Genomic DNA, 25,496 nt, shown 5'->3' on the forward strand with positions numbered 1-25,496 from the left:
AGACACTTGACATGGAGGATACATATTAGAAATGTGCATTAGTAATTATTTCCTCCCTGTATCTAATGTTTGCCTCGTCATTCTGTATTTCAGGTACCGGTCTGGGGTTAGGAATTGTATTTTCTGTCCTGTTCTTCAAAAGTAAGCCGTTTCGGTGGATTTGAAGTTGTTCTTTGTCTTGAAACTTTAATTTAGCTCAGATACCATTGAGAATATCTGGCAGCACAACTAGAATCATGCTCTTCTGCTGGTACTCTAACCTGCAGACATAGACGCCAGTCTTTAGGGCAGTAAGTGTTTGTTTTATCCCTGCCAACAATGTCAGTGCATCTTTGTCCTTTATAGGACGTACATGGCCTATTACGTTATTCTCTGGAGCTGGACTTGGCATGGCGTATGCCAACTGTCAGCATGACCTGAGGTCACATTATCTGCTGCACACAAGTGAACAGGTTAGTTTGGGTTTTATTGGACCTTTAATAGGTTTTGCACAGATCTTTAGTTTTTGATGCCAGTCTTCTTTACTTTGTCGTTTGAAGAAGGCAAGAACAAACAAAAACTGCTGAGCTTTTTACTGAAATCTGAATTACTTTTATGTGATACATCACATGACGTCATTACGGAAGAGGATTAGGGCCACTGGAAAAGAAAAAAAAAAACAGTTCTGACTTTAATCTCAGAATTCTGAGAAAAAAGTCAGAATTCAGTTTTGCTTTTGTATGTGGGTATTCTCTCAACAGTTAGTGCTTATTTTCTCTACACCTGTGAGAACTTATGCTATTTTCTGATACAAGAGCAGTAGTATTATCTTTTATATTGAATAATTGATTTGTAACACATGACCTAAAAGAATGCTTTGAAAGTTGGGTCATTCTAATAACCATGTTATTCAAATTAACAATAGAATGTTTAATCTTTGCAAATCTATAGCCTTATATCTTGCCTCCAATATGTATTAAGCTGTAAATTCAATATTTACATGTGCCTTGTTTTGCAGTGATTAAATAAGACTGATTAGCTAATTTAATTGAGAAAAATATTTCATTTTACAGGATAGTATTTAGTCACAAGGTAAAGTATTCAGAGATATGAAAATGATGGAAACAGAATTCAAGGAACTGCCACAAATGAACTTAGTCACATGACAAAAAGCCATTTATTTGTATTTTCAAACATTAATTAAAAATAGTTAAAGGTACACACTTAATAATTATACATAGCCTCTTACACTTAATGAGACAATAACATGGTTCAGGGCACGGTTCTGTTTCATAGGTGCAGGGATGCTACAAATACAGTTCAAATTATGTTGGATATTTGTTTCTTATTTTAGTTCTGTCAGATTAAGAGCTTTACATAAGTCAGCTATCTTAAAATCATTACAGAGCTGAAACACAAAATGTGATGGATCTTCACATGGGTGATGATTATTACAGCTTCCCTTTACACTAAGCATTCCTTAAAAGGCATAAAAACCTAAAATATTTGCAGAAATACATGTTTGTAGAAATGCTCTGTAGTTTCAAAATGTTAATTTAATTTGGGGTGACCAAGTCCAGTCCTCCAACTTTAGTAGGGATCCCCACTCCAGCACACCTAAATTAGAATATGGCAACCCCTTATTAGCAAGTCATGCACCTCTATAGAGTTATGGCAAGAAGGTCTTCATTTGCTTCAGATATGTTGACAGAGGGTTATGCCTAAAAATTGCAGCAATACTAGAAGTTCTTAAGGGTTCGACTTCTTCCTGAGTCAATGCATGAGCGACTTGCTGAAACATATGAAACTTGCATAGCTTTAGTCCAAGAAATCAAGTTCAATGGGCAGGTGAAAGGTTATCATTGGCAACATCTTCACGCATTTCAATATAAATTAGTGTTGTCACAAGATGCATAGTCACATTGGTTGACCTACGAAGTTTGGAAGTGAGATGAGGACAATATAATCCAATGACTGTGTGCTAAAATTGCATTTATTTGGTACAGAAAGAAAATCTGTACTTCAGTCTGAAAGAAAATACTGATTGTGAGTAATATAAAAGCTATCTACTGTATTAGGGGAGAAAAGAAGTTTGCCTTTAAAAAAATAAAAGGATCGATTAGGATATTGGCACTAACAGATTTATGAATGCAGTTTAATTATAGTAAAAGATATTACACATGGCACATACAAGGAAACATTGTGTGGAACAACAATGGGGTCATTGTGTTATTTTCATTATTTATCTATTCATTTGCTTCTACCTATGCTCTGAAGCTTCAACTGAGTTTTGCCCTGCTTTTATTAGAATTAGGAACTCCCTAGTTACATGACAGCGTGCAGCTCTGAAGGGAGGGGGAAAAGAAAACAGCTGCACACTCACATGAACATAACTCATTTATACAAACAAGGTAAGACTATAGATTTGCAGTTCCCCTGGACAATTGGCGCCTCCTTTATCACTCCTCAGCAGGCCGCTTCCAGAGTTTCTGCAAACACTTTAAAACACTCAACGCACTTCAAAACACATAATTAAAATGTAAATGCAAAGGTAAATAAAATGGATGATAATATAAAATAAAGGTAAAGCAAATAAATGACAATAAAATATAAAATACTTCCAACACTATTTATTTACATCCATCCATCTATCACAACATTCTGCATTTCTATTGGTTGTGCAGAGAACATCACATCACCCTCTGGTCAACTTTCAAGGCAGGAATGATCCTAACCAGGACTTTTTATTTTACCAATAACTTTAAACATTAACTTTGATTTAGTGAATTACAACTGCAGCCTATAACATTTCCACACCTGGACGATAACTACTATTTGCACATGGTATATGGTGAAATTTCAATCTTGAGATGACACATATCATACAGTTTAGTAAAATGATTTTGTGATTATGAAACAGTTTCCATCTTTTTCCAACATGTACCACTAACATAGGCACATCAGTTGGTGTTAGCTAAACGGTGAGGACGTCCCAAGATCAGAACAACCGAGTAACCTTTCTCTCTTTCGCTGAAGTAAACGTTATTGACACGCCAATCATATTGGTCACTATATCTGTAATATAGACTGGTTCATTTCCTTGGAAAACATTCAAATAAACAAACAATAAAATAAAACAAAACAACCCCATCAGGGATAATTCCAGCAAACAACTGCTCATACCCTTTTATTAGCGACTGTCAAACAAAGTCGCCGAGCAGCTGAATAGGGGAATCCTTGTTGACGCGCCAGCTGATCAAAAAACGCCATTCCAGGATGCAATTAAGATGATTTTATTCTGTCATATTATCAATATCCAAGAACAGTGTCCAAAAGAGTATTAAAACCGGATCCGCAGGTTTAAACAGTGATCAAGGACAAAAAACCATATTAGCATAAGGCGATCAGCAAAAAGTAAACCTCCCCCATCACCACTCACTAAAGTCACTAGGTCCGCAACAGGTGATCTACAATCACTAATAACACCACGTGATCCCGCCTCTCACCTATCCACAACACCTTTATTAAACGTGTGTGATGTAACATTGCAAGACACGTTAATTCCTCCGTCAATGAAAGCTAAAACCATGCTAACAGCTAGCTGTAGCCGTTATACTTTAGACATTAAACTATTCATCTAGTTTTACTCACCTTCGAAGACCCCTCAGACACGGAAAAGCTGACTTAAATCCAACATGTTCCGCCAGATATTTGGTTGTCCTTCAGCACAACTAGCATGTTGGTCATTGAAAGATGGTTCTTCTCCCCGGTGCCCATAAATTTTAAAGTCAGAATTCTGAGATTAAAGTCAGAACTGTCCTATTTTTTTTCTCAGTGACCCTTATCCTCTTCCGTACTTCATGGTGGTTTATAATTTATTCTTTTCTTTTGAAGTTTAAGTTAGGTTAAAATAGTTTTGCATCACCAATGAAACAAAAGGAACAATTAAAAAAAATTAAAGTTTTATTTCTATGTTAAAGTGACAGTTCCTTGTCAATATTTTGTATAAATTTAATAATTTTGCTATTTTTTTCTATGTTTTTTTTTCTCAGCAGGAGCAGTGATTTCCACCCATCAAGATGTTTTTTATCTTTATTTTTGCATTAATTTTGTTAATGCTTTTGGAGTGTCAAGGTTTGCAATACGGTAAATTTAAATTTGTCTTCCTCCAGATAAACCGTCCCAATAATGATTGTAAGACTTGTTTCTGCCTGATGAGTGCAATCTGTGTGAATTTAATAAAATAATCATTAATTATAGAAAAAAAACACTTGTGGTGTGATTCTTTATAGGGTGGTTTGATATTTAATCTGTGATATTATATTTAACTTGAGCAAATGTTAAAATAGTATATTCAAAAGAAGGTGTGGATCAGGTCAAATTTTTGATCGGTTGTGTTTTTGTTCAGTAAAACAAGGTCAATAACAGGTGGAGGTGAAATTCCTGTCTTTAAGTTTTTACTTTTGAAACCGTTGTCACATAAGGCAGTGGGCAAGTGTATTTTGTTGGGATTTTATGTGTTAGATAAACTTTGTGTTTATGTGTCTTAAACTTTGTGTTTGGGATTTTATGTGTTAGATAAACACAAAGTAGGAAAAAAAATTTGTGTTTAAAATGTTTTTTTTTTAAATCTGTAAAGTGTGGCAGGTATTTGGAGTCCCACTTTGATATTTCTGTATATGATCCTGTTCTACCAGTTGCTTTCAGAAGTCATATTATCAGTAAACAGTGTGTGATTTAACATCCCCATAATTCAGCTGTACTGTGAAAGCCTGAAGGTTGTTAGAGAACATTAGTGAACAAACATCAGCATGAAAACCAAGGAACAGACATGTCAAGGAGAAAGAATTAAGAGTTGGTACTAAATACAAGAATATTCTGTGAAGGAAACGTGTTTGAGGACAAAAAATAATTAAAAATAGAGCAGAGATTCCTCTTCCAGCCAAAAGAGTCTAAGCTTATAACCAAACATATGGCAGAATGTTTTTGTTCGGAGAATAACGGCTAAAATCAAAGTATCTGATAAAATACAGATCTAAAAAAATATTCAAGCTGAAAAATCACTTTTTAATCACTTATAGCTCCAAAAAGCACACTAAGAAAAATATACTATTGATATCTTGGGTACAATTGGTGTAAAAAAACAACAATAAAACAAAAAAAAGTATCTGATTCTGTTCAGGTATTTTTAAAATGCTTCCATATAGAAACTAAATCCAGAAAGCCAGAAAAAAAACCCTGTTGCAGCAACTTTAAGAGAACATATCAGATTTCAATAAGGCTTTACAAAAATGCGCATATTTTTATTGAAACGGATAAAAACTTCAGAACCAAACAAGGAGAAAGACCACCCACATAGTTCCTATGATGCAGAATTAGCATATCTGGGCTATGATTGTGCATGGTTATGCTCCATGTTGGACACGCTCGCTCTCAGTAGCCGTGCGCTGCGGCTGGGGAAACACGATGAAGTGGCCACCTCAGGGATTAATGGAGACAAAGGGATGTGGCGCTTTTATAAGGACCATGAAACCTGTAGAGCACTTCTGAACACAGCCTTGGTTGGTTAATGACTGTTGCAGCGTTTTTGTGTGTCTATTTATTACAGATTTTTGTTTCTCTGTTTCCCAGAATAAAAGGACTTGTGATTGAGAGAGAAAGAGCTTCTGCTCAGTTAAAGGCTTACAAAAGCTGGCTGAGTCTTTTTCTCCAAGGCGCGTTTACGAGGATCTCTCTCCATCCTCAGTGGGTCATGCCTCTGGCATTGCTTTTATATGCGAAGTAAAGGCTTATCTCTCTTTGTGCCCTCCTCCAGTGCCTGTCATCATTGTGACATGCAGCTTAAAAACCCTCTGTCAGTTACCGAAGAGCTCATTCTGGCTCTCAGCTGTGGATGAAGGAAGGACATGCTGGCCAGGATGGAGAGATGAGGCAAACAGTTTGGGGAATTTCTGTTTAGTCTCTGCAGAGTGAGCCCACTCCACTACGAGGGATTCCTGCCAATGTGGAGATGTTAACCCGTGGAGAGGAGGAGTTGGGTGGATTTTGATAGCAAGACCTCTGTGGTAAAGTTTTGAGGTGTGAGCTTTGGCCAGGAATTAGATCTAGTGCTTAGGGGAGTGACCCTTAGAGGCTGATTTCTGGATCACTGCATCCACCATGACCGACTCTCACCCATCTGTCTCTGTGGGCAGTTCCAAGGGCAGCTCTCTTGTTTCCAGTGACTGGAACATCACGGGCAGCGGCCCCTGGTTGTTGGCCTTCATGTTGACTGCCATCATCTTCATGACCATCTGTGGCAACATCCTGCTCATCGCTTTGGTGTTTTCCCACCGCTCTTTGCGCTGCACCTCCAACTGCTTCCTGGTGTCTCTGTTCTTCTCTGACCTGATGGTGGCGTTGGTGGTCATGCCCCCAGCCATGCTCAACGTGCTGTGCGGCTCTTGGGTGCTGTGGCCTGCCTTTTGCCCGGTTTGGCTTTGCTTCGACGTCATGTGCTGCAGTGCGTCCATCCTGAACTTGTGTGTGATTAGCCTTGACCGCTACCTCTTCATCATTTCGCCGCTACGCTACAAGCAGAGGATGACCCCACCCCGGGCTCTACTTCTGGTTGGGGCCGCTTGGAGTCTGGCAGCCCTGGCCTCCTTCTTTCCCATTAAGATGAACTGGCACAGTTTGGGTCACGGGGATGAATACTGGCTAATTCCTCAAGTCAGCCTGGGTAACATCAGTTTCTTCCATGAAAAGCAATACCCGGACTCCTACTTCCAGCAGTCACCAATGGGAGCTGCGTCCTTTCAGTGCCGCCTGCGGGTGACTCTGCCCTTTGCCTTGGTGGCATCCGTGCTTACCTTCTTTTTGCCCTCCAGCGCCATTTGCTTCACCTATTGCCGGATCCTTCTGGCAGCACGGAGACAAGCAAAGAGAGTTGCGGCATTGAGCCACCCTCCTCACCCTCATCTGTCCTTTGGAGAACCTTCCCGGCCTCCTTCGCCCGGAGTTGCTGCCGGGTCAGCTCAGCAAGATGGATGTGACTGCGGTCATCAAGGACCTGCCATGTCTCAAAATGCACTGGTAAGAGAACAATGAAACTGAAACTCTGCCAAGGTGAATACTGCATGAAGGTTTGTTGAAGTTTAAAGGAAAAGGCTCCTGACCAGCTAGTCACAATAGGAGCTGGTTATGTAGTGCAAAGGTTTCCTAACTGAAGTTCTTGACATTTATAGAGGCAAAAAAACCCATCATGGAAATCTTAAGGAAGGACAAGAAGTTGCTTGGTTGCACTGCAACCTTGACCATTTAAAAATAACTTGTTGAATAATTCTCCTTTTTTGAAATAGCTAGAGGGAAAAATGTATACAGTAGCTTCACCCAGAGAGACTCACTGTGTTGCTTTTAAAGGCTGTTATTTAAATGTCACAGCTCCATCCAGTGGAAGTGTAAGATTGGTTTGTCCAGCTTTGAAGGAGGTAGTAAAGACATTATTATTCGTTCTTTTCTGAGTATAAAAACAAAACTGCAACACTTTTCTTTTTGCTGTAGAGTACCTCACTAAGTATTCAAACTGTAATTCATGTATCACTTCAAATTGCTTCCAAAAATTTATTTTATTTTTTATTTTTTAAAATATACCCAATTTTAGCAGTTTTGAAAAAATTCTTGATGAACGTTAGTTCTTTAACCACTTTTTAATTGCTTGTGTGTTTCGTTTACTTAATTACTCAGTGAATGGTTAAGGATGAAGTTTAATTTTTGATTTTAATAAATATTCTCTCTCTCACTGATTTTCCCTCTGCTCTTAAGTTAAAGTTCATGTTAGTGTTCATTTTATATGAATCTGAAATCCAAATAAATATCCAGAAATCTCCCCAAATTTCCATGTATGTGGTAAGAGTATCAATGGAAAGTTTTTGAACAAGACTGACTTTGAACAAGTCTAAGAAAGGTTGATTACAACTTATATAATTGTGTAGCTTAATTACCATAGCATAAAAATGAATAGTTAAAATAATTAGAATCAGTCAGAATTACACCAAAGACACCCAAATAAGTTGTAAAATAAATATGGGTACTAGTTCTGTTGTTGGTACTTTTGTCTTTTTAGCTACTTGGTGTATTCTTCTATGGCATGCTAGACTTGTAAGCTAATTTTTATTATTTATTGTCTAACAATTCATCCATGATGGCAGCAGTAAAAGTAGATCTACTATTTTTCTGTCACTCCCTGCTATCCTTAGCTGTCTGTGACCAGTCTTGCTCACAAGCAGGGTCGGAGGGCACTGAAGGCCAGCCTCACACTAGGAGTCCTTCTGGGACTTTTCTTCAGCGCCTGGTTACCCTTTTTCATCACAAACATGGCTCAGGTCAGTATGAGTCCCTGACCGCTGGCTGATACAGTATTGCAACCCGTTAAAGCTTTAGTCCTCTCCCACGCACATGCAGGACTTTAACGGTTTTGCTACAAACATTTGCAACACTTTTGTCTTCTGGAATGATTCTTCGTATGATTCAGTGATTCTTCTCACCAATTATTTTGCAAGCATGACAAGTATGAAAAATAAATGTGCTAGGAAGGCAGAGTGAAAAAACACTTGGATACTGGTCTATTTTTGTGTTGGCCAGCCTTGGTGTCACAGCCTTGCCAAGCCACAAAGGAAATAGATTGGCATTTCAGCTTTGTATGTTTGACTCATTTAAAGCCAAGCAAGCAGCCCACTAAAGGACCATTTACAATTTTCAAATTGTTGAAACAAATCATTTTGATTAGACTGAACTGAATATGTACTCATAACAAACAAGGAAGTGGCATGAAATGCTCTTTGAGACTGAATAAATGTCAAAATGCAGCTTAATCTAAATTAGTAATGACACTTGTTCTGTTTTTCAAGCTGATCCTGTCATTTTGATTTACCATCTGTGCCCTCTTGCCTCTCCCTCTGAGTAACAGAGCTGCAGAGACTTCACTGTGTCTGCGCTCTCCTTTCTTTTCACACTCAATGTGGTGTGTGAAACACACCCCTCCTTCTGTCTCATTCCCACCGCCTCCTTGTCTCATCTTCATAGTATTGGAAGCTCTCATCTAACAGCTGTCTCCTTCTTCATTGTTGCTGTCTAAACCTTCAAAATCATCAATCCAAGCAATCACATGTCAAACAATATGGAGCTAAGAGCTAATAAGCTATGAGCTTGTTTATGACAAATCTGGTTTACAAACTGTCAGATTTTTTTTTTTTAATTCAGTATGATCAACTTCAGTTTGTAACATTTTGGAACAAATTATGGTGGAACCTCTCACAGCTTAAGTTTTGGCCTTTCACCACAGGAAAAGGCATTTTTAAACTGGAGATTTAATTTATAAAACATGATGGTTTCAAAATAATCAATTATTTTTAATCTTACTAGATTTTATGCACATCTGAACTTTATCATTCAGTATCTTTCACCTGAAATTCAACCTTTCCAGTTGCAGTGCATGATGGGTAATGTTGTGACACGGTTCAGAGTGAAATGATCAAAAACTTTATTCAGCTCAAAATTTTCTTAAAAAGTTTTTTTTCTATTCAATCAACTTCCTTAAGCACAATCCATTTTTCCCTTAAAACTAAATGCATTAAAAATGTGTGCTATAAAATCAAAGAATACTCACACTTGTTTAATTTGTAAGATGATGTTATTGTCAAATAAGGGTGCAAAAAGTTCATTGTCAGTTTAAAATGCTTGTGTCAAAGATATACATATATTTTCACTCATTCAAACAAAAGCTGCACAGATTAAACTCTGTACGTTAGGTTTGTGATTTACTCTGTAATTTCTGTCTTGGTCCAGGCGTGCTTTAGAAACCTTTTGTTTCTTCCACTGTTCTACACTACTGCCTGCTTCTTACAACAAACTCACATCTTAAAAGTATTTAAACATTGACAAGGTTAACATAACTCAATGTTCCATGAGAAGAAACAGTTTTTAGCATTTTTTAAAATTTATTTTTCATATCTCCTACATATTTTGTAAAGAAACTCCTGTTGCTACATTGTGATGCCAGGAAATCCTGTGTTTTTCTCCAGGCAGTGTGTGAGTGTGTCCCACTTGCGCTGTTTGACACCATCACCTGGCTGGGCTACTGTAACAGCACCATAAATCCCATCATCTACCCGCTGTTCATGAGGGACTTCAAGCGAGCTCTGGCTAAGCTCCTGCCCTGCTGTTCATCACGGTCACCCAGGAGACCCTCGCCGGCTCTCTCCATCTCTTTGCACAACTCAGGGGAGCCCAACATGGCCAACAACCCGACCTCGCCTCTGGCCTCCGACCCCGCACACCCAGCAGCCACTGCCACGGAAGGCGTCAACCTGCTGGACGCCGAACAAGCTGGGATCGAGTTGCCTCTGCTTCTTCCCAACCAGGTGGACAACCTGGACTGAATCACTGTGGAAGCACAGCCAGTTAGTAACTGAGGGATTACACAGGAAGGACGGGCCATTGGTAAGTACTGATATTCAGTAATATTTTATATTTGACTGAACAGAGAAAATCAGATTTAACACATATGAACACAACTTCCTGAGAGTGTTTGTTGGAAGAACAGAAGAAGCAAAACATTGTTTAACATTTAGTTAAAAAATTTTTCTATCAAATTTTCAACTTTCCCAGCTCTTTGTTTGTTCTAGAAAATTTTTGAAAATGATGCCGTTGATCTTCTGCTCTAATTTAGATTGTATTCTGCGGTTTAGCAATGGCAGCAGAGGAAGTGAAGGAAGCCGTTCAGTCGGTGATGAACCTCCAAATATTTAACATAACCAATCGCCTTGTTCAGATCAGCTCTTCCCTCTTCACAGTGGAGGATGGTTGTTTACAGTGCAAACAACGTCCAGTAAGCTTCATAGCGTGCAACTGGCACATTACGTCAGTTGGGTAAAAATAAAAACCTCAACAGAGGTCACACCTCCAGGAAATAATTATTTAGCCGAGGGTCCAGACCCTCTGGACGTAGCGAAGCGTTGCACAAAGAGCTGAGTTTTACCAAACTAACCATATAGTGGTTTCCAAAAGTATTCACGCTCCTTGAACTTTAATATTTCAGTATATTTCATTGGGGTTTTATGTGATACACCAACACAAAGCAGCACTGCCTAATTTAATCTAAAACTGTGCATTTTTCCATTGATTCACTAAGATGCCCTACTTTTTGTAGCATATCATGTAAAATATTAATAAAATATGGGGTAAGAATGTATGAAAATGAGAAATAAATTCATGGATCGTGCATACTTTTATAAAACTAACTTCACTTGCTGATAAAAGATGTATCACATTCCTTTCATGGCCAAAGATAAATAGGCCATGAAATGACTGAACTGTTAGAAACCAGTCTACATGTAAAATGAGGATGGAAGGATGAACATTTCCTCCAATCATGTAGCATCTGCTTAACCAGCAAACTAAACTATTCTGCAGGTACTTGGTCTCACAGGAGAACAAATATTAATCACCTTTACAGTTCATAAAAAACACTGTGTTGCAAAATTATGATTAAATTATTCATACATTAAGTAATGAAACAAGGCAGTTAATTCATTTTCTAAAAGCTGCCATATGCATGTATGAGACGTGTTTTCTCTGCCAACAACAGAAATGTCTTTTCACTGAAGAAGCTTCTGTGTTGCATAGAATAACCTGAGAGGAGAAGATGGTCCTGGAACTCGCTCTTCTCCAGGTTTTTATTTGTGTAAGTGATCCGCAGTCCAGTGTGTGTCATTCCAGCTCCAGGATATCTGCTCATCATCCGGCTCAGCCTCCTCTCTGCTGTTCTGAGCAATAAAATCAGAGGATGTGGTGTCGTTGGGGGAAACAATGTTTAGAACTGAGACTCCGTTATTTTGTTCCGTCTCATTCAGCGAGTCTAGCAGATCTGTGATGTCAGGAATGTCCCAGCCATTGCCCATGTCCTCTGTCTCGTCCCGCCAGTCTTGTGACGACGTTTTGTCTTTCTCAGCAGGATTCTGAGTCTCGCTCGCTCGATGCTGCTCTTCGGCCCAGTCCAGATTGTCCACAGTCTTCTGAGCGACTCTTACAGACTGAGGAAGAACAAATGAAGCTCCTGCCACTTCTTTGGTGGGAACTCCCACTGCCACCAAGATGGTGTCCATCTGACGCATGTAGTCCAAGTGGCCTTTCACCTGGCAGACATCATGCAGATGTTTTCTTAATTTTGACCTTGACACAGATTACTTATATGCATATGCAACTGAAACCAGATACTTATACAAACTGTTTAAAAAGTCAGGTTTTTATCATACTACACATGGGTGTCCAAAGTGCAGCGAGAGGTTATTTGTGGCCCTTGAAAGGATTTTATTCGACCCCAGCCCGCAAGTCATGAATGGTAAAAATTTGACCAAAAAAATCACTAAACAATTGATGACCAGTCAGATTTCATTAAAATAAATGTTTATTGTTGAGCAGGTAAAACAAAACAAAAAATCACAGTAAACTATTTTGTATTTTTAATTTAATCAATTTTGTGGCCCACTAGTAATTTAAATTTGCCAGTTTTGCCCCCAGACAAAAAGGTTTGGATACCACTGTACCAAACCATTCCTGTTTAGATTAGTAATCATTACATAATGATTTCTACTTTCATTGAAACCCAGAATAGTGAGTTTATTTATATAATTTATAATGTTAAATAAATATGTATATGCTGGGTTCAAACCAATAAGACTAATATTTGCTGAAACTTTTTCATGAAGCTGCTGTCACACTGTTTCTGTTGTATGTTCATACAAATGCCTCTTCTGTGGGTGTAAAAGTAGAGAAAGGAAGTGGATTTTTATCAGTCCTGTGACGTATATGAAGTATGAGTTTAAATTTTGATCTTTTGTTTTGCATTGTGTCTGTTTTGGGTGTTGTATTGCATAAAGACAGAATAAGCTGCTGTCTTGTTGAGTTCTGTCCTTATTGAATCATAGGGATTAACTTGGAATTATCTGTGCTCAGTGTATAAAAGGTCAAAACTATTAGTTAGATTAATCTTATTTATTTATTTCTTATATATAAATGTAAAGGTCCTGACACTCATCATGTCATGTTTGGTTCAAACCAGCAGATTAATGTTTGTTAGAACTCCATGAACAGCCTCTCTTTTTTATTAAAACTGCTCTCACTGTTTCTCAGATTGACATGCCAGTTGCCTCATCTAAAGACACACTTCAATCTAAAAATGAAGTGAGTTATGATTAGCTTATAATCTAATGATAAAACTGATTTACAATCTATGAAGGTCTCTCAAGTAGTCTAGACATTTTTCATTAAATTAAAGAGGAATTATGTCAGACTGTTGTCTAGTTTGAGCACTGTTTTCCTTTTAACTATTCTAACGGCATGAGGGCTTACCACAGATGAGAGATCCACATTAATTATGCGGCGGTCCTGGATGTTGATTGGCTGCAGCCCAGCGACAGACATCTGTGCAGCTGAGCTTCGGTACAGGAACCCCAGGAGCCAGTCGCCTCTGACGGGCGGAGGATTCAGAAAGTCATTTACTGATCCACTGCCACAGATTTTTAGTAATAAAAAACTCCTACAGTGACTGTATAATCGGTAGACATCTTGGGCCTCATGTATAAAAGAGTGCGCAGTTTTCACACTAAAACTTGACATACGGACAGATTTAGAAAAGTGCGGCACACAAAAGAAATTTGATGTATAAAGCTGTGCGCATTTATAAATCTATAAATCCGAATACATATGTAAATTAGTATAAATACCCGGAAGTCTGCCACCACGTGAAGCAATAACCATAGCAACGGTCCTTGCTTGTAGCAGTATAAGTATTTATGATAACAATAATTATATATTTTTATTTAAAATGTGCTTTTGTACGGTGGCCCTGAGGTGCAAACCACTTCCACAATTACATACCACAATTACAAAAACACAGCAACATTAACGAAACACAACAACATTAACTTAGCACAATTACAAATTCAAAAACACAACAACATTAACGAAGAACTGCAACGCAAAGGGTATGTCCCAGTTGGAGACCTGAGAGATCGCTGATTGGACGACAGTGCTTTTGACCCGGAAGTTATCGCTTGAGCGGGTCGGCCCGTTGTTGCGATACATTATAGCGTCCGCCATATTGAAAGTGGCTTATCTACGAGCAAGCGAATACAAGTACTGTAAATGGACCAAACCTCATAAAGTGCCTTTCTGCAAAGTATTTCAAGTTAATGAATGTCACTGACACAGTCTCTCACACATTATTATATATAGAAATGAAAAAAAACAAGGGACAATGTTTCAAACTTTTTGATGTGATTATTTAATTGTTTTGGAGCACAATAATTACATTTGATACAGCCGATTCTGATAAATCGTTTTTATTGATGAACACACACACACACCTTTACAGTGATGTATTCACTATTAACACAATTCCATAATTCAATGTGCATTTGTCCATTTCAAGATATGAATAAAAAACATAACTTCATTTAAATTTTTAGACATTTTATTGTAAAGACAAACTTTGATAATAGTTGTCAAACTTTAACTACGTATTTTTACTTTTTAAAAAAAAGTATTAATATGTTAACTGTGCTATAGACAGCAGTGTGCACAAAATCTAACAGACTAAATTATTTTTAATTTCTTTACATGAACTGTCATAATACTACGGAAGAGGATTAGGGCCACTGAAAAAAAAAATTTATGGCCCAGAAAAAAAAAAAAATCTCTGAATTTTCATGTAAAAAAGAAAAAAAAAAATTCAGTGTCCCAGAAAAAAAAAAATAAAAATTTCAGTGTCCCAGAAAAAAAAAATAAAAAACATTCAGTGTCCCGAAAAAAAAAAAAAAAAAAACATTTTCAGTGTCCCGAAAAAAAATAAATAAATAAAAATTCAGTGTCCCGAAAAAAACAACAAAAAAAAACATTTTCAGTGTCCCGAAAAAAAAAAAAAAAAATTTTAGTGTCCCAGGAAAAAAAAAAAAAAAATTCAGAAACCACAATTCTGACTTTTTGCTAATAAAATGCTACTTTACCCAATACTTTCCTGGTATGGTTTTCAATATGTTGATTAAGCTCATTTTCCATTTGAGCAGGTCTAAAAGCTATAGTCTAAATGCATTAAAATACAGTTATCCCTGATAATTACTAAAAATATATAAACTGTTGCATTTGAAGGAAGTCACAAAAACACTCTAAAAATGTTCTCATGTTTTTTGGAATTTAGAAAATACAATTTTGCTAATTCTAACTAACTTAAAACAAGAAACGTTGGGGTGGTGCGGTGGAAAAGCACAACCCATGTATGGAGGCCTCAGTCCTGAATGTGGACATCACAGGTTCAAGCCCCGGACTGATGACCTGTGCTGTGTAGCTTCCTTACTGGCTTTCCTGTCTGATCACTCTCAAAGGAAGAGCAAAAAAAAACCTTAAAAAGTAGGAAAAGTTTTGTCTTATAACGTCAGACAGTGAGAAAAAAATTGCACATGACTTTTTTTATTTATTTATTTTTTTTATTATATATATTTTTTTACATTAATCAACTGCTCATAAATATCTGGTATCAACTCTACTATGCAAACTCTTGGTAAACAAAACAATGAAGTTCGTTTGTATTTCACAAAGAACTGGTTTTCATGTGTTCAATTTATGACGTAATTCTTGCTGTACTGCCATTTTGTCATCTTCTTCAAGGTCGGACTGATTCTTTCTTCTAAACAGCCCAAGTCTTCTGCAAATTCTTTTTAGAGTTTGATTACTTAATATAGTATGATGACTGTGCGCTAAAATATGAAGGATTTCTTTGTTACTTAAAGACAGTCTGAAGTAAAGCCTAATGATATCATCCAAATCTGACACTTTCTAGCTTCTTTCACTTTAAGAAGGGAACAGTCTTTAGCAGAAGGCCTTTTTTGGACAGTTTTTTGCTTTAGCAGAAGTTGAAAAAAGAAATTCCGTCTCCATAATTTTCCAGCGTTGCTGCGACATCCCAGTCAATCTGCACACAAACAGATGAGAAAGGACAATTATTTACTCTGCACATCAACGTTAAAGTTACCTTTTAGATTGTACCCTTAGGTCCCTGCTTAAAACGATTTACTGTTTTGGGGAGAATTACAATAACAGCAGCAGTAAATGTTCAATCCTCTATTTTACTGAAAAAGGAAGAACTGGATTTTTTAGCATGTAAGTATAAAAACACAGATTCATAAATATACAGTCCGTTTAAGGTAAAAGGTATCATGCATCAAAACACACAAGAAAATATTGTTAACAGTTCCATTGTTATTACAAAAATTAAACATCACATTAACTTTGATTTAGTTAAACGAAGCCTACCATTTCCACACCTGTGCGATAAATGTGCTGATACATAAGATAAAATATCACAGATATGCACATTAGTTGGTGTTGGTGAAGAGATCCTACGATCAGATCTACAGCCAGCCGCAGATCGGTGCAAGTCATACATTTTCCTTTTAAATATTTGCATATATATATACTATAGTTTCTGTCCTCCACTGAACTAAAAGTTACACAATTTAACACAGCGGGCATCTTATTTAGAAGGTAGCTGACATTCAGCTAACCTAGTTTCATTGTAAAACATTCAAACAGAACAATAAAATAAAGGCACCAAACATTTACGGGACAATTCCAGCAATCACCAGCTGTTACATCCTTTATTCATCTGCGTGATTTAACATTGTAAATCAGCTTATTGCTACAACCGCGTGAGTTAACAAACATGCTAACTACTAGCTATAACCGTTGGGCTTTAGACACCAAACTATCTCATTTGATTTACTCACCTTTTGTTCTTCCATTAGTGCAATAGAAGCTTCATGGACTCCTCTGGCACGTAAAAAGTGACTTAAATCAGACATCTTTCTCCAAAATGTCAGCTGTCCGCCACAACTCGCCTCTGTCTGTGGTTGTGAAGCTGGTTGCTTGCTGGCGCCCATCAGTCAGAATTGTGGTTTCTGAATTTTTATTTTATTTATTTTTTTTTTCTGGGACACTGACATTTTTTTTTTTTTTTTTTTTTTTCGGGACACTGAAATTTTTTTTTTTTTTTTCTGGGACACTGAAATTTTTTTTTAATATTTTTTTCGGGACACTGAAATTTTTTTTTTTTTTTTTTTTTCGGGACACTGAAATTTTTTTTTTTTATATTTACATGATAATTTAGAGATTTTTTTTTTTTTTCTGGGCTATAATTTTTTTTTTTTTCAATGGCCCTAATCCTCTTCCGTATAATACCCTAATACTTCAAATTGAGATATTTCCCTTAAAATACCCAAAAAGTGAAAAAAAAAAAGTGTGCAGTACATTACAAATTTATATTATACTGGCAACACAGAGCACAGGCAGGGGTTCAGTCTGCTGGTCAAGCTGGGAGCAGTTCGGTGACTGGGCCTCTGAAACATCACAGGTTAAAGCGAATGATAAAAATGATCTAACAGTGTAATAGAAAATACATCCCTGATTCATTCACATTCAGGAAAAAAAACATATCTTCACCATATGACTTAGCATCTAAACAGACATTGTGGAGATGAACTGCAAAACAGAAGTCTGAAGAAAAACAGCTCCAGCTCTGATCTTTATGGACCTGTCCTGACGAAATCCCCCGGGATGCGCACTGCTCTCTGAATTAATTTGCTTTCAGCCCACTTCTGGTTCGCTGTAATATCAAACAAATTATTTTAATCTACATAAATTATAAAAAGCATTTTACAGACAACTGACGTACATTAAAGTAACCATGTTTGACCAGACAAACAGCGACTTGTCTTGCTAGCTTCTAGGTAGCCATGGCAACAATAAACAAACGGCCGTTGCAGGTTTCTCATTACCTCTCCCTCTTTTGAAAAACTACACAGTTTAAAAAAAAGTTAGCTAAGAAAATAGTCAGAGTAGTTAACTGTGCCAATTTAGTTACAAAGGAAATATTTCTTGGTTGTTTAGAAGTTTGTTTCACCACGGAAATGCACAGTACTGGCCACAAAGTCAAGAAATTCTGCTCGTAAATTTACATCATTATTATTATCTTTAATTCTTACCTGTGAAAGGTAAAGGCAGTGGGTCCACTTTGTACTGTAAAACCGTTGAAACTAGTCCATACAGCACGTTTTCTCCACTGCCACTTTCAAGATGGAAGATGGCGGTGACGTAAGTAGGACTCAGCGTATTCAATGTTGTAGTGCTTCGTTAATTTTGTGCTTTTGAATTTGTAATTATGCTTCGTTAATGTTGTGGGTTTTTTTGGGGGTTTTTTCTTTTCTTTTTGTGTCCCTTATATCAGTGGTCCCCAACCACCAGGCCGCGGACCGGTACCGGTCCGCAGACCATTTGGTACCGGGCCGCGCAAGAAATAATGAACTACGTCCGGATCTTTTATTTTGAAAATCCTAAACCGGATTTTACCGGTTACGTCTTGCACGTCAAAATTGAGCCAGCCCCCCCAAACAGCATCGGACTCGATACTTAAGGGTCCAGGAATCAAACCCGCGACGGCCGCGTCGAGGACTCAAGGCCTCCAAACGTAGGTCGCGCTATCCCCTACGCCACCACAGCACGCCCAGTTAATGTTGTGTTTTTGATTTTGTTGAAGTGGTTTGCATCTAAGGGCCACTGTACGTGAGGCCACTTCACAAAAAATAAAAACAATAATTTTTAAAGAAAAAATTCCAAATAAATAAATAAAGAAAATAAAGAAATGCCTGTTTGAACAGCATTCAGTCAGGATTTAAAGACAGTGTGTCAGAGAGTCCTTTGAGTGAGAATGTGTACGTTTATTCTAAATAGAGAAATCATGTGCATAAGTTGTACATTTACAGAATAGAGACGTTTTCTCTCCATAAAGGTGCATTCACAAAGTAGATGACTACAGTTGCACTGATAACGCACGGCTGCTCTTTAAGTTTTGCTAAGAACTCCAGGATGATCAGTCTGGATTAATTTAACTGATAATAAACCATCATCAACATTTCCTAGCAGATTAATATGACCTATGATCAATCGCTCCCTCTGAATCCTTCTATTAATGACGGACAGAATTAAACAAGACAGCAGCCGAAGCGCTCCATAATTAGTCAGATTTCAGTGTGTTTAGGTGAGTTTTGGTGCTTGTAGTTTGATATTGCCCACAGAAAAGGTTTGCGTGGCTGGCGGACATTTTCACTGCAGGTCAAAAGTTTGCGTATATTTACATTCATTTTTAAACATGCCGACTTGTGCATAAAATATGGCACCGCACATTTTTTGTGCGCACGCACGCTTTATACAAGAGGCCCCTAATCATTAGAGATCATGAGTTTACCTGCAGTACCCGTTGACTATTCTTCCTGCCACCACCTTGACCATTCTTTCCCAGGACTTCTCAGAGCCGTCAACAGGAGCTCCGAGGAGGACCACATCCTCTACCACTCCTTCACTACCTGAGGATTAGAGAAATGCTCTGCATTTACCTCTGCTTCCACTTTAAACAGTAGCACTGCAGTTGATCAAATGACAGACCCTGATACGGTACCTTTATCACTAGCAAGCTCCTGCAGACAGTAGTAGATGACTCGGGCTCCAAGACTGAAACCTATGAGGCTGACGGGCCGCTTCCCCTTTAAATACAGTCAGAAAAGACAGTTTCATTCTCCAAGTAATTATTTACATTAACAATTCATGAGTATTTTTATCTTAGTTGTTATGCATATTTTCTAAAGCTGAGACTTTTTAATGTTAGATTATTAAATGCATAGATATCAATGTATTAAATTTTTTAACACAGCTAATCACTTAAAAAAAAAAAACATATAATGTTTCTGGTCAGAACCGAAAAATGGCCCACAAGCAGTATCCACTATCAACAGAGATGGATGAAAAAGATGCTTCTCTCAGCCCAGTGGAGTTTAATTTGATTTAAAAACAATCTGATGGAAAAGACAAAATGGATGGAAAAGAGTTAAAAAATAAGATAAAATAACTTTGTAAAATGTCATTCAGGGTTAAAGCTGGTCACAGAGCTGTCAAATGTTTTATTATTTTTACCAAACATAAGAAAAATGTTAAGAAAAACAAAACAAAATGAACTGCCAAAGATTTGAAGAATCAAATGTCAAAAGACATCAGATTAAAAAATAAATGACAAACTCAGTGGATGGAAGATAGATGCAGTAATTTAACAACATTCAGGTTTCTAGAAACAAATTAAATAATTTTATTTAATCTCTTTTCAGCTCTTAAGCATTTTGTTTGAAAAGTAAGTACAGAAACAGCAATTTTAAATTCGCCAACTAAAACAATTACATCACAGCTGTACAGCTGCTTAGACTGAGCCCTGACAGGATGACGGTGTGGGCCTACCTGTTGCCTGCTCCTCAGCACCTGAGCCAGGTGTTTGCCCACCTCCGCCGAGCGGTTCAGACAAACACACCAGGGGTTGTCAATGATGCTGGCCACTGCTAGCAAAGATGCGGGCCACGTCAGAGCTGTCACGATACCTGATAAAGAGACAGTCGCAAATATATTCAAATGGATCCAGGACCAAATCAGGAGCAGGTTTTCTTCTTAACTGACTGGAGATCTGGCAGTACCTGAGAGCACGGTGTACTTCAGGGCTTCCTGAGCCACCATGCTGACCAGACCGTCCAATAGAGAAATCATGGCGGAGCCCAGATCCCGGAGGAAGCGCGACTCCCACACCAGGCAGTATTGCTCGCCACACTCCCCCAGGCTGGACCACGGGGCCTGGTACGAACCTGAATGCAGCAGGCGCAGGTTGTTTTTTAGGGGACGTCTGAGTGGCTCTTCAATGCTGAGTCTTTTTACAGCCATTGTGTGAGAAGGGACAATGAGCTTGTGACTGAGTGCGTTTTAGTGGAAGAGCTGCTCACTTTTATGTAAGAGAGGAATTTATTCAGTGTTTTCTGCTTAGTTACACATACAATAATAGGTGTTGATGCATGTCACAAATATTTTGTGCATTTAATGCCTCTATTATTTATGCAAATGTTTTCTTCTTGGAACTTTTTAGAACAATGTAATCGACAACAATGAGCTCTTAAGTTCAAGGTAAAAACGAATCAATAAAAAATCAAAGTCCATGTGTTTCTGTTCACTTCCTGTGATTATTTGTTGTCTAACTGTATTAAAGTTTAAATATGACAGATGGATCAATGTTACTGAACTTACAATGTAATACAAGATGATATCTGGTGAGGATAATCAACAATATTTAACATTTTTAAGTTACTCAGTCAGTTTTTATTATATTTTGTACTGAGCACATGCCGGTGCTGAGACGATTAATCAGATTAATTGTGATGACTTATGAAATAATTGTCACGTTATTTAGTAATTAATTAATCATTAACTGGAGCATACAGCCTCAAAAAGGCCAATTGCTGAAAGAACAACTTAATCAGCAGAAATTAAGCCAAAAGCTTAAAAAATATATACATTTTATATTTCAGATAAAAATAAACAACCTGTCTGTAAATATATTCCACCAAAATCTCCTCAAGCAGTATAGTTTAGCTTCACTTTGTTTAAATTCTGTAAAAAAAGGAACTGAGCTATGTGTTCATTTACATATTTTAGTCCATTTCTAATTTTAAAGAGGCTCAAATGGAAAACCTGCAAAATGTGCCCGTTTTTATCTGATTAATTGAATAATCATCAGAATACTCAATAGATTAATCTAACTAAACTAAACTAAAACTAAATTGTTACTTTCAGCCCTAATGTACATATTATGAGTTGTGCTTTATTGACATCTCACTTTCATCAAGCTGATCAATAAACGCTCACAGACAGGAACTGGACCTCAAAATGAATCGCAAAGGTCCAAATAAAGAAGTCCAAAGAAACTGCTGAAAAACACACTTTTTCTTTAAAACATCTGAAGAAAGTCTGGCTTCTTTAAAATAAAAACATAAACATATGAGGGGGTTTAATAAGCATTTAGAGTACTGCAGACTGGCTCTAATCTGTAAAGATGTGAAGTGCAGACTGACAGGAAACCAAACTTGACTGGAGGCTCACTCACTGTATTTCCCACTGCAGAGCCAACCAGTCACAGCTATGGTCAGGTGCAGATGCTTCCCAGAGCTCATTGGTCGAAATTCAAACTCTTCTATGGCCCCAACACACTTATTCATTTTATATCCTGCAGAGAGGACGCGTGGAAATCAGGATAAAATCTAATATAAATCATGCTGAAGTTGTAAAAAGTAAGACGAGCCCAGTCAGTTACCAGTCAGTCCGGCTCCAGCAGCTCCAAACAGAGAGGCCATTATAGCAATACCAGCGGCTGAGCCCAGAGCCGCAGCCCCACCGGCCCCCAGCACTGCGCCAGCCCCGGCTGCCACCAGCGGAGCCGCCAGTCCACCTGTCACACCTGGAAGAAAAAGTTACACAACACAAAACACAGGATAGTCTTCACATCAGCTTTATTTTCCTAAAAGCCTGGTTGCTCCTCTGAAGAACAGGAGTAATCACCGATCATGGTCCCTCCCCCCACAGTGGCCAAGCCAATCAGGAGGTAGCGTCTCAGCTTTCGTTTTCGTTCTCTCCTCTGGCGGCGGGACGACTCCTCTCTGGTTGGAATCAGACAGACGAGCTGCATGAGTTAAAGGAAACCAGGAAATCCTGTAGTCTCCGAGATAACATCTCCCTGGTTACACCACAGTGCTATCTTACTGCCATCAGAAATAATAAACACGATGTATGTTTGCAAATGAAAACAGCTTTGAGTGAAACGTTTCTATGAAGCTTACTCGCTCTCCTCTCCTGCCTCCCTCAGCCTCTCTCCCAGCGTCTCCTCAAACTCTTCCAGCTGCTGAGGAGACACTCGCAGCAAACAGCTCACATGACGGATCAGGACTCTCGCTCTGGCATCATATTGACCTGACAAGCACAACAAGTCATCCGTTTAAAGATATTTTAAAAAAAAACACCTGTCAACATGATGTTTTATATGATCCTTACCATCTTTGACAGACAAAGACACCAGATCCTGGAGAGGAAAGACAGAGTTGGTTAGGACAGATGGAGGAATGAATTCAACCACCAGCTTTGTTCTCTGCTTGTAATAAGCAATAAGTCAATTGTTTTCATGATAAAATAAAAAAAAACTAAATAATTTCCATATGCATGATTTATTGTTTTCTTCTTTTCTCTCTTTCTACCAAAGACTGAATGATAAAAGTTTCAGTCTGCTGTTTTGGTATCAACTACAATCTGTTCCTGAAGTTCAGCTTTACTTACAGAGACTTTAGTTCCATATTTTTGTTGTTGTTTCTGTTGTTTTGTTTATTTATTTTAGATATTTAAAATGTCTTCCAGTTCCAGTGTTATAAATCAGGCAATAAATCCTTATTTTCTTACTTTAAAAAGTGATGGAATTATTTGTCTATTTGAATTCTTAATGTATTTCTAATGTTGTATAAAAGAATCTTAAATAAAAAGTCTACAGAATGTAAAAACTAATTTTACATAATTAATCATCAGATAACTAAAATAACCGTTAGTTGCAGGCCTGATCTCCATCTCTGACTCTCATTAACACAGTGTTTTTATTACATATATAATAATCAGCTGCTGTGTTTGTGTTAATTTTCAGAAACCTTGCCTTTTTTTTAACATAAATTGATTGTTTTTGGGTCATATTATTATAGCAGCAGAAGGGATAACTGTTTCTTTCTGTTTTTGAATAAAAGCAATGATCAGTTATTATAAATCTTTTGTTGCATTTTTAAAATCAAGGCATCTGCTACCAAACTCTGCCAAGGAAGAGAGTTGATTATTAAAAAAACATTAAAATAATTGGAACTGTGACAAACAAAGCTGGATGAACAGCCAAGTTTCTGCTGCCAACACATACACTGAGCAGAACTGTAAGGAAATCTCTAAATATCGCAGAAAATATTGCAGAAATGCTTTTCCACTGTGAGATTCTTTTAATATAGCAAAGGAGTCTTGCTTATTTGAAAGTTAAGCACCTGTATGATGGGCGTGGCTCCTGCAGCCACCAGCGGATCTGCCTGTAGGATGGAGAGGAAGGTGTCTGTGCCCTCAGAGCCCAGGCCTGACAGGAAAGCCCCCATGACTGGCATCACCGACTGGTCCAGACCCAGCCATTGGACCAAGTCCTGCAGGTACTGCTCCCTAAACGCACTACAGATAAAGAAGAAACTCTCATTACAGTAAACAGGACTGTCATGCTCCAATAGCATCTCCTCCCCACCTGTTTTCAGACACAGAAAACAGCTGGCCCAAGGAAACGGCGCACAGAGCAGCAAAAGCAAAGCGGCTCTGTTCGGTCAGCTGGCGGCTGGTTATTTTCTCCGGCTCATGATCTGCTGTTGCTGCTGCTCCTCCAGGGTCTGAGAAGAGAAATGGGCTCATGAAAAACTGCAACAACACACATGAGAGAAAACACACACATCACCCTACATACTCTATCCACTATGGAGGATGGACTGAAAGGTGATGATGTAAGAGTAGCTGTATCTATACTGAGGTTACATTGCAAACTATTTTCTGCATAGGTAACTTCACTTTGCTGAATTTCTTCAGGGGTGTTAGAGTAAAGTGGGTATCCATCCATCCATCCATGGATAAAGATGATATTTAAAATATATACTGTATATATAATTTTCCTTTCACACTAAAGCACTACTTTATGGTTGATTTATTTGCATAGAAAATTATTTATAGTTTGGTGGCTAGCTTCTCGGCGTTGGTATTAAAAATTTAATTGAACTGAGCTGCCTGAGTTATGAATGCAGCCTATTTCATATTGTTTTGTCCTCATAAAGCAAGAACTAGATTACAGTCTAACTTTGTACTTCATCCGCTCTCCGATGAGCTGACCTGAATTCAACAGACTCAAGCTGCCAAAAAGCGACACACATATTCAGTTTCTCTTCATCTTTTCAATGTTATCTATTTTCCAGTTTTAAAACCTTATGAATTTCAGCGAAAGTAAAACAGCATTAGCTGAGACAGCTGTCTTATCCTCTCGTCCCTTAGTAAGTAAACAAGCGAACGGTACTTGGTGAAATACAAACGACGTGACTAGTTTACTTCCTTATTTTAACACTATGTTAATGAAAACAGTAAGGGCAATCAGCTGTACCTAGTGAGAAGTCGGCGTTGCTTTGTTTTTCCTCCATGATGGTAGCTGTCACAACTCTGAAGTCCGAACTTTTGTTGCATTTACGTTTCCACTCCGAGCTCTGACATTACAGCTTTCACAACATTCGCTCAGACTACTGTACAAGTAGCTTTATTCCTGTTTTACTGAAGAAAAACAGCTGATTTTAGTAAATGTTTTCGTTTTAATTATGTAGTTAGCGGTGCTACTCTGAGCTCAATCATTAAAATTCTGAAAGGAAAACTAAAATTAGAAAAGCATTATTGCTAATTTAATATATTATTTAGAGAATATATTTTTTACACAGTTAAGTTCAAATATAACTGATACAATACAACCGCGAGCGTTGACA

General features: G+C 37.8%; 3 protein-coding genes and 1 long non-coding RNA gene across 5 annotated transcripts; 2 read left to right on the forward strand and 2 right to left on the reverse strand.

Annotated features, from left to right (window-relative positions):
• Positions 1 to 6: 6 nt before the first annotated feature.
• On the forward strand, positions 7 to 4,238 carry LOC114145096 (MICOS complex subunit MIC10-like). 2 transcript variants are annotated; one of them, XM_028018487.1, is made up of 3 exons: positions 7 to 141; positions 346 to 452; positions 4,032 to 4,238. In XM_028018487.1, exons 1-3 carry the CDS (start codon positions 66 to 68, stop codon positions 4,041 to 4,043), a joined length of 195 nt encoding a protein of 64 aa, XP_027874288.1. In that variant the 5' UTR covers positions 7 to 65; the 3' UTR covers positions 4,044 to 4,238. The 2 variants fall into 2 exon arrangements, with proteins under 2 accessions (XP_027874288.1, XP_027874295.1); XM_028018494.1 differs by having other exon boundaries at positions 4,035 to 4,238.
• Positions 1,136 to 4,025, reverse strand: LOC114145110 (uncharacterized). Its single transcript, XR_003595615.1, has 2 exons — positions 3,499 to 4,025; positions 1,136 to 3,163 (listed from the first exon to the last, which is right to left on the reverse strand). It is a non-coding gene; the product is annotated as an uncharacterized LOC114145110 (long non-coding RNA).
• Positions 4,239 to 4,348: 110 nt separating the features above from the next.
• Positions 4,349 to 12,107, forward strand: htr6 (5-hydroxytryptamine (serotonin) receptor 6). The gene is made up of 4 exons (XM_028018476.1): positions 4,349 to 7,053; positions 8,217 to 8,342; positions 10,041 to 10,458; positions 11,969 to 12,107. Exons 1-3 carry the CDS (start codon positions 6,139 to 6,141, stop codon positions 10,395 to 10,397), a joined length of 1,398 nt encoding a protein of 465 aa, XP_027874277.1. The 5' UTR covers positions 4,349 to 6,138; the 3' UTR covers positions 10,398 to 10,458; positions 11,969 to 12,107.
• On the reverse strand, positions 10,460 to 25,256 carry tmco4 (transmembrane and coiled-coil domains 4). Its single transcript, XM_028018463.1, has 14 exons — positions 25,127 to 25,256; positions 24,233 to 24,371; positions 23,988 to 24,162; positions 22,975 to 23,002; positions 22,764 to 22,893; positions 22,486 to 22,583; positions 22,241 to 22,384; positions 22,034 to 22,153; positions 20,580 to 20,744; positions 20,350 to 20,486; positions 19,523 to 19,607; positions 19,313 to 19,430; positions 13,369 to 13,486; positions 10,460 to 12,152 (listed from the first exon to the last, which is right to left on the reverse strand). Exons 1-14 carry the CDS (start codon positions 25,161 to 25,163, stop codon positions 11,694 to 11,696), a joined length of 1,953 nt encoding a protein of 650 aa, XP_027874264.1. The 5' UTR covers positions 25,164 to 25,256; the 3' UTR covers positions 10,460 to 11,693.
• Positions 25,257 to 25,496: the final 240 nt, after the last annotated feature.

The sequence above is a fragment of the Xiphophorus couchianus genome, chromosome 1, assembly GCF_001444195.1.
Source record: "Xiphophorus couchianus chromosome 1, X_couchianus-1.0, whole genome shotgun sequence".
In the NCBI taxonomy this organism is placed as follows: Eukaryota; Metazoa; Chordata; class Actinopteri; order Cyprinodontiformes; family Poeciliidae; genus Xiphophorus; species Xiphophorus couchianus.

Bases quoted from the DNA above. Each gene is read 5' to 3' on its own strand.
- LOC114145096 (XM_028018487.1), top strand. From the start codon at position 66: ATGTTTGCCTCGTCATTCTGTATTTCAGGTACCGGTCTGGGGTTAGGA. The intron at 142-345 runs GTAAGCCGTTTC...TGTCCTTTATAG, and splicing joins TTCTGTCCTGTTCTTCAAAA to GACGTACATGGCCTATTACG.
- htr6 (XM_028018476.1), top strand. From the start codon at position 6,139: ATGACCGACTCTCACCCATCTGTCTCTGTGGGCAGTTCCAAGGGCAGC. The intron at 7,054-8,216 runs GTAAGAGAACAA...TGCTATCCTTAG, and splicing joins CCATGTCTCAAAATGCACTG to CTGTCTGTGACCAGTCTTGC. The intron at 8,343-10,040 runs GTCAGTATGAGT...GTTTTTCTCCAG, and splicing joins TCATCACAAACATGGCTCAG to GCAGTGTGTGAGTGTGTCCC.
- tmco4 (XM_028018463.1), bottom strand. From the start codon at position 25,163: ATGGAGGAAAAACAAAGCAACGCCGACTTCTCACTAG. The intron at 24,163-24,232 runs GTGGGGAGGAGA...CTTTATCTGTAG, and splicing joins TTTTCTGTGTCTGAAAACAG to TGCGTTTAGGGAGCAGTACC. The intron at 22,894-22,974 runs GTAAGGATCATA...TGTGCTTGTCAG, and splicing joins GTCTTTGTCTGTCAAAGATG to GTCAATATGATGCCAGAGCG.